This window comes from Rhodamnia argentea, chromosome 5 (assembly GCF_020921035.1).
Source record: "Rhodamnia argentea isolate NSW1041297 chromosome 5, ASM2092103v1, whole genome shotgun sequence".
In the NCBI taxonomy this organism is placed as follows: domain Eukaryota; kingdom Viridiplantae; phylum Streptophyta; class Magnoliopsida; order Myrtales; family Myrtaceae; genus Rhodamnia; species Rhodamnia argentea.
This window is the reverse complement of record NC_063154.1, coordinates 649129-657498: the sequence shown is the minus strand read 5'-3', so window position 1 is coordinate 657498 and position 8370 is coordinate 649129. Positions and strand designations below refer to the sequence as shown.

The window sequence follows — 8370 nt, the reverse complement described above, 5'->3', positions numbered from 1 at the left end:
ACTTTAAGTTTCATTGGATCCAGAAAGGCTCAAGTTCAACTCATCTCATTCCTCTTTCACCCATTTGAAGGTTTTCTTCTGATCATACACCATTTTGACATTTGAAGTCTTTTGCCCACACGCATTGGGTTTGTACTCCTAGGGCATTCATTACCGAATTAGCCTTCGCATGAGCGAGAGTATTATAGATATGAAGTATATGCCGTACTATATTCTACAGCTTAAACTTTTTGATGAGCGGTTGCTCCTGTAACTTAGAGTTGAGAAATTAATCACGAATAAGAAAAATAGAAGCATGCAAAACTCTAGTATATATGATGAGCTTATGTAAACCACGTGGTCAATCGCCTTTTAACGTGAACCTTCACATTTCCTTTTCTTTTTCTGACAAGGACTTAGTTTTAGGAGGGAAATGTGGAAGCTTAAGTGCTCCCAAGGAAATGATTTAGTCGAAGACCCAGTGCTTTGCACTGATTCAAAAACTTAGAATTATCTATTAATTAAGATTTAGTTTTGAGAAGTAACTCTATTAAAAGCTTCATTAGTTACTATTATTTTGACGTCGTAAGTCAGATGGTAAATTAATTACTAGGTGATAACTTCCTATTACTAGCTTCAAAGTAGAACTGTTTTAATTATAAGCTATTAATTTTGGTATCAAGTTACTGCTTCCATTGATGAGATGTAATTTTGAGTTATGCTATTATTACATTGACATCTCGCTTGAAATGTGGTACCAAGTTGCTCGTGTATAGATTATCAGAGTGCAAGTCATCCCAAGATCACGTAAAGATGCTTTTAACGTAATTCATGGAGTTCTAGGGCAAGTTGAGCAGAATTGAATAGGAAATAAGAATGCTTAACATGTATTGGAACATTAGGACTAGTTGAAGACCCCGTGTGTTGCACCGATTCAAAAACTTAGAATCAAATATTAATATGACATTGGCCCTATAAAAGGTTTCATCCATATCTGCCTTCCAATACTTTGTGGTTTGATCGGACTCGAGTAATCTGCTTCGGTTCAATCCTCAGAAAAGGGTTAGTCGGATTCTTCTTTTTAGTTTCTTCTAGACGTCGAACATGTTTCCCACAATCCGTTGTTGGGGGCCAGGAAAAAGGAAAAAGAAGAACCTTTTGGTCGAGCTATTGTAGATTAAAAAGATATATATGTTTTGTACTGCAGTTTAAAATTTTGAGGCAAATTGTTGTGTAGGCTTAAGTATACTACACGTACTTAAACGTGTGTACGACGCTCACTTTAGTGCCAAAACTTTTAAAACGATTACATAAGTGCCAACTTTTTTTAAAAATGATGATTTAAGTGCCAATTTTTTTAAAAAACACTCACTTCAGTGCCAACTTCGACAAGCCATGTTAGCTCAAATATTAATAAAAAATAAGCCACATCGGATTTCCGGCGAGCCACGTTAGCTCAAATTGGATTGGTACTAAAGTGATCGTTTTTAAAAAAAGTTGGTACTTAAGTGATCGTTTTGAAAGTTTTGGTACTAAAATGAGCGCCGTACACAAGTTTCGGCACTTGTAGGGTACTTTAGCCTTGTTGTGCATGTAACTTTAAGTTTCATCAGATCCAGAAGGCTCAAGTTCAACTCCTCCCATTCCTCTTTCAACCATTTATAGGTTTTCTTCTGATCATTCCCTTCTGAGATTTAGAGTCTTTTGCCCACACGCATCGGGTTTGTGCGCCTACGGCCTTCATCATCAAATTAGCTTTCGCGAGAGGGAGAGTAATATAGACATGAAGTACATGCCTTACTATATTCTACAGCTTGAACTTTCGGATAAGCGGTTGCGCATGTAACTTAAGTTGAGCAATTGATCACGATTAAGAAAAATACAAGCATGCAAAACTCTAGTAGACATGATGAGCTTATGACTACACAGTCAATCGCCTTTTGAGGTGAACCTTCAGATTTCCTCTCTTTTTTCTTTTTAGCAGGGACATGTGGAAGCTTAAGTTCTCCGAAGGAGATGATTTGGAGGTGAGAAGCATTTACGACAACGTTGGGAGACAATTCTGGGAGTTCAACCCAAATGCAGGAACACCACATGAATTGGCTATTATTCAAAAGATGCGCCAAGAGTTCACTCAAAATCGATATCATGCGAAGCAAAGTTCTGATCTCCTTATGAGGCTTCAGGTAAAGTTGATTCATCAACCATGACTTCCTTTTTCTCTTTTCTTGATTTCCCGATGAAAACGAAGACACTGCAATCGGCCCAAAAACACTAAGAATGAGATGTTGGCTCGAAAGATTGCACAATTACCTACTCCACAACAAGTTTAAGCTCATATCTTAACTACTATCTTCACAAGCTGATTGATGATAACAGTTTGCAAAAGAGAAGTCAAGAGTGGAAGAGATAGAGAAGGTGAGGGTGGGTGAAGAAGAAGACATAAGTGAGAAAGCAGTGGTGAATACATTGAAGAGGTCCATCAGGTTTTATTCGACTCTCCAAGCTGAGGACGGCCATTGGCCTAGTGATATTGGCGGTCCTATGTTTCTCCTCCCAGGCTTGGTCTGCCGCTTTCTTCTTTTGTTCATTCTAAAAAAAAGAGACAAGTCAAGTATTCGCTTGAGTAGTAAAATGTTAAATCATATGCATTACCAGGTTATTGGCCTCTATATTACGGGAGATCTACACTCAGTTCTATCTTCAGAGCATCGTAAAGAGATGACACGATACCTATATAACCATCAGGTAAGCTACGATCAAAACAGTGGTGATTTAAAATGGTTTCAAAGATGGCGGATGATGAACTGGTGATAATTGGAAGTTGCAGAATGAAGATGGAGGGTGGGGACTACACGTTGAGGGGACAAGCACCATGTTTGGGACAGGGCTCTGTTATGTAGCTCTCCGATTGCTCGGAGAGGACACAACTGGCGGCGATGGGGCCATGGGCAAAGGAAGAGCTTGGATTCTGGATCGCGGCGGAGTCACTTCCATTCCCTCCTGGGGCAAGATGTGGCTTTCGGTCAGTCTTCTTACCTTTAACACCAAAATAGGAAGTATGCTGTATTTATGAAAACATTCCACTTTTCGTCCTTCACCTTCAATTTGTCCCTCTGATACTGAATTCGTCCAAGTTCAGCTTACATGGCTGTCGAATGACAGTAAAGTATGATGCTAGTAGGACTTAACTAAACAAATTAAAAATATAGGGGCGAAAAGTAGAATTTTTTCTAGATTTGTCGGTCCTTTATGTCCTCCTCGGAATCCTTCTTTGACTGGGATGGTTTTATATACTATGTGCAGGTGCTGGGAGTCTATGATTGGAGGGGCAACAATCCTCTGCCTCCTGAAATATGGCTGCTTCCTCACATTCTTCCAATACATCCAGGTTATTAACGGTGCCATCCTGATTTGCTTGAAGCGAAGTGTTCATACATAGTTGCGCACGAGGAGTATGTCTCAGTCTATTAACTTTCGTGGCACAGATCTGGGGTACCATCTAAAATGCTATAGAATTCTGTACGGTTTGCCATTTTAACTTGTTATGTATATATGCATATTGCTTATAAGTAGCGGTTCCTAGTTCCTGTGACAGACTGATCGTGATTGGGGTTTCTGCACTGATGAGCTCTCCATATCGCCAATTGAAATAGGCTTGTTACATTAGTTGGGATTGACCTCCAAGTCATAGGGATGAACTAGCTCGTAGAATTTTTGACAGTCTCCTACTTCATGAATTGAACCGTATATAACGAGTTTTTCGGATGATACATAGCTTCATCCTCCAAAAGTTGGTGCTTCAAATATGTACATAGATAAAACAAAAACTTCTTTGACAGGACGCATGTGGTGTCACTGCCGGATGGTGTATTTGCCTATGTCCTACTTGTATGGCAAGAGATTTGTGGCTCCATCGAGTCCCCTCGTTTTGTCCCTTCAAAAGGAGCTTTATGTGCAACCTTACAACCAGATTGAATGGGACCGAACTAGAAATCTATGTGCTAAGGTATCATTTGATGACGGCACACCAAAATCTCTTACTTTTGTTTTATAGTGCGTGCAAGAGTAAGATAACGATGGAGAATAGTGACTTCTTACTATCTTCCTCAGGAAGATCTGTACTATCCTCACCCCTGGATTCAAGACATGCTTTGGAGTTGTCTACAAGATGTTGGGGAACCGCTTCTAGCACGGTGGCCTTGCTCCAAGCTGAGACAGATTGCCCTACGTACTGTAATGGATCACATCCACTATGAAGATGAGAATTCCCAATACATTTGCCTTGGTCCTGTAAATAAGGTAAGGTGACTAAATCTAATGGGAGAAGTTAAAAGTAGTAGCTTGTAGCGCCATATATTCGCCTTTGTTAAACATAAAAATGATATTCGCTACCGGTGACAGGTGTTGAACATGGTCTGTTGTTGGGTAGAGAACCCCAATTCAAAAGAATACAAGCATCATCTCTCTAGAATCAAGGACTATCTATGGGTGGCTGAAGATGGGATGAAAATGCAGGTACGCGGTATTATATCGTTTGTCAAAACCCTTAACTGCTGTGCTTTCTGTATGAGGCACACTTTTGTTGGATCATGGTAAGATGAGCAATCAAATTGGCTGCACTAACAGGGATACAATGGCGCCCAAGTGTGGGATGCTGCCTTTTCTGTTCAAGCTCTCCTTGCTACCGGTCTTGCCGAGGAATGTGGGTCGACCCTCAAGAAGGCACATGAATTTATCAAGAACTCTCAAGTACTTGTCCGACCGTAAACTTCTTGGTCCTTTTCAAGCTGCACATTTGTCTAATGGCTTGCAACGTTCATGTTGAAGTTCTAGGGCACAACTAATAGAAAGCTTTCTGCTTCTTGATATAGATCAGAGCCAACAGCACCGGAAATCTGGCCCATTGGTACCGTGACATACGTAAGGGCGGGTGGCCCTTCTCTACTCCCGAAAATGGCTGGGTCGTATCTGACTGCACTGCAGAAGCACTAAAAGTAATCTTCTTTATGCTTCAAATTGATTTTTCTCATTAAAACTTATACCGGAAGTAACTCATGTTTGCGTTCAGTATTCTTACCACATGAAAAACTTAAGGACAATGTCTTTGCAGGCAGCAGTATTATTGTCAGCAATGGAGTCGAGCATCGTGGGAAAGGCAATAGCAGTTGATCAACTATTTGATGCTGTTAACTTGATCTTAACCATTCAGGTAGTACAATGCAACATTAACTAACTAAGCACGCTTACTTCACTGCAAATTTTTGAAATCCGTTTCTCTTTCAAGTCTTATTTGTTGAATCTGACGAGAAGTAAACAATGATGTTTCATTTTACTCCTCAATCCCAAAAATTTGGTACTCTGAATTTGGTTTAAATGGAATCGAAGAAAATGAGGATGGGGAGACAATTAGTTCCACTTGCATATACATGACTTCGACAAACATTAATGATGTGACAGAACCAAAATGGAGGATTTGCGTCATTTGAGCCAACAAGATCATATGCGTGGATAGAGGTAGAATTCTGGTTCCCATTCATCTGGTTTATATATGGAGAGATCTGTCATGCTTTAAAAGTCTTTGACACAGCTCTTTTATTGTGCAGGCTATTAATCCATCAGAGACATTTGGAGACATCGTCATCGATTATCAGTAAGATCATGACCCAAAACTTCCAAGTTTTTGTAAATTTTACCTGGAGAACTTACTTATTTGATGATGAACACAAATCAAACTTTGCCCAGTAAATCTATTTTCCAGCCGCATCAATACAATGCGCTTCTATCAGTATAAGATACAATGGCCGATAGCATGACATTTTTCAGAATCATGACTATTGTTATTTGTCAGTTGTCTCCTTTGTTGCTTGACTAGCAAGTTTAATCTTTTAGGTATGTGGAGTGCACATCCGCAGTGATTCAATCACTTAAGACGTTCACTAAGTTATATCCACGGCACCGAAGGAAAGAAATTGAGAACTGCATTTTGAAGGCAATTGAATTCATTGAAAGCATGCAGCTACCTGACGGTTCTTGGTTAGTTTCCTCCTTCAAACTGTTGCCCTAGTTATATTCATCTTAGAGGAGTCCAAACATGTGATCTACATAGTCTAATTGATTTGACACGATCAAACTAGGTATGGATCTTGGGGAGTTTGTTATACTTACGGAACATGGTTTGGGATAAGTGGATTGGTCGCTGGAGGAAGAACATACCGAAGTAGTGAAAGAATCAGAAGAGCATGCCATTTCTTACTATCCAAACAACTGGAATCGGGCGGTTGGAGTGAGAGTTACCTTTCCTCCCAAAATAAGGTACGTGGAATTGATCAAGCTGTCATAGCTTAGTGCAGATTTACTCCTCGACGATCTCTTGAAGCATAATGCAGATTGTAATCCGCTTTGACTGTGAAGAGATGACTGTTCAACTATTTCTGCAAGGACTAATTGTTTGAACACCGGTATTTTTTGATCTGGTCACAGGAATACGTGAACTTGGAAGGAAACAAAACACACTTGGTGAATACCAGTTGGGCTATGTTGGCTCTTGTTGAATCTGGACAGGTACATAGAGACTCGTCCTTGAGTTAGATTAAGTGCTAATAATTCACTTCTCATCGTCCTGAAAATGACTGGCCAGGCTGCGAGAGATCCGACCCCCTTGCATCGTGCAGCTAAAGTGTTGATTAACGCACAGATGGAAAATGGTGATTACCCACAACAGGTACATATACTGAACCCTATGAGATTCATGCTAATATTAACACCAACACTCACAAAATTTATCGTGCCCCGCTTACGAATTTTGAGGATTCGATTTCTAATGGTGTGCTCTGCTAATCATATAACCGATTCATTCTCTTGCAGGAAATTACAGGAGTTTTTAACAAGAACTGCATGATAAACTATGGTGCTTACAGGAACATATTTCCTATTTGGGCTCTGGGGGAGTACCGCAAACGTGTACTTAGAGAAAGGTTTTGAGTGATGTTACTGTTACATCTCAGGGTGCAATCCTTGTTCTAGTAATAAGATTAGTGATCGAAAGCAAAATACGATTGCTTGTCTCATTTCTAGTACAGTTTTTCTTTGCCAATTCTTTTTTTTTTTTTTTCAGTTTGTATACAGAAATAAAAGTTCAAGAAGAAACTAAGCTTAAGTTGTTATATAAACGGATGATTTAATATTTAATTATTTTATCACTCTCCCTCATTCCCCTCCGGTTGTTTCTCAATCTATTAATGTGTTGCGAGAATATCACTAAAAAGCCTACACTTGTCGGTCTACTTTGTATCTCTATCAAATTGCCTTAGGTCATAAGGATAACGTTCCAAGTACGCTGTTGACCTACGATATCGTATTATACATGCGGAAACGTATACACTTCCAATCAACAAATATAACGGGGATAGCAAAGTAGGAGCATTCATAACAGTCAGATGACAAGGTACATTCATCGATACAATACCCAAAAGTAGATGGTAATTAATTCCTACGGGGCTATCGTCACGTATAACCCCTCACTTCAGGGCGGCTCTCTAAGACCATAAAAAAAGGGTGAAGGGGTTAGGTAGGGTTGATCTCACATCTACTCCCAAAAATAGGCTACATCACCATAGCCCTCAGCATCAACTCCAAAAAGGATCCTAAACTCTATCATTTTGGACCCGAAAAAGATTAACCACGATGGAGTGAGATAAGTCTCGGTGAGTTAACGTATCGGCCCGGTTAAGACGTTGATTCGTCGAGAACGTTCTACCAATCAATCACATATCATAATACGTAATCTCAGCCACATGCAACTTACCCGTCATGATGCCACACGAAATATAAGGATAACTTGATACAACAATCACACCAAATTAACTCACCGGCAGAATATCATACATTTATCATTCCACGTAACACCACACATAATTCAATCGTTACAATTAAGGCCATTCGGCCAAGCACACTAGTCGGTGGGTACCAACACACTAGTCGGTTGGTGCTCTTTTCCGGCGGACCATGCATCATTCCTTACTTCCGGCGACGGCATCCGATAGTCCGTGTGATTCCAATCGTCACGGCATAGACTTATCAAGAATCCCCGTAAGGGCTTCAATCGTTCACTAGTTGCGACCGGCATCCAATCGGTTATAGTACAATGACTGTCGTGCATCCAATTCAATCAAAGAACATTGATTTTCGGGGATATCCAACCAATCAGAATACAATGATTGGCGGACCAACCATCATGTGATCACACGGACATATCACATAATCAATGGACTCTCATTTTCACATGTAGCCACGGACTCGTACTAGCAGACTCAAAGACTCCACCAGAGGCCATTTCATGCTAAAACATGCAGCTTGACTTCACATATAGTCGTACGAATGCTCGAGATT

The 8370-nt window shown here is 40.1% G+C and overlaps 1 protein-coding gene across 3 annotated transcripts; it reads left to right on the top strand.

Moving 5' to 3' along the window:
• Window positions 1-1967: 1967 nt before the first annotated feature.
• On the top strand, window positions 1968-7065 carry LOC115753077 (cycloartenol Synthase-like). Of its 3 annotated transcripts, none has more exons than XM_030691569.1 (18): window positions 1968-2165; window positions 2359-2544; window positions 2638-2727; window positions 2810-3004; window positions 3286-3370; window positions 3822-3988; window positions 4093-4281; window positions 4384-4497; window positions 4609-4731; window positions 4854-4976; window positions 5093-5191; window positions 5440-5496; window positions 5586-5632; window positions 5872-6015; window positions 6117-6294; window positions 6463-6543; window positions 6620-6703; window positions 6847-7065. In XM_030691569.1, the coding sequence occupies exons 1-18, from the start codon at window positions 1968-1970 to the stop codon at window positions 6961-6963; spliced, it is 2277 nt and encodes a 758-aa protein (XP_030547429.1). In that variant the 3' UTR covers window positions 6964-7065. The 3 variants fall into 3 exon arrangements, with proteins under 3 accessions (XP_030547429.1, XP_030547431.1, XP_030547430.1); XM_030691571.1 differs by having other exon boundaries at window positions 1968-2170; window positions 2403-2544; XM_030691570.1 differs by having other exon boundaries at window positions 1968-2170; window positions 2379-2544.
• The last annotated feature ends 1305 nt before the right edge of the window (window positions 7066-8370 follow it).

Excerpts from the sequence above, each read along its gene's own strand:
- LOC115753077 (XM_030691569.1), top strand. The coding sequence starts at position 1,968 with ATGTGGAAGCTTAAGTTCTCCGAAGGAGATGATTTGGAGGTGAGAAGC. Across the intron at positions 5,192-5,439 it reads ACTTGATCTTAACCATTCAG|AACCAAAATGGAGGATTTGC; the intron begins GTAGTACAATGC and ends ATGATGTGACAG. Across the intron at positions 6,704-6,846 it reads ATGGTGATTACCCACAACAG|GAAATTACAGGAGTTTTTAA; the intron begins GTACATATACTG and ends ATTCTCTTGCAG.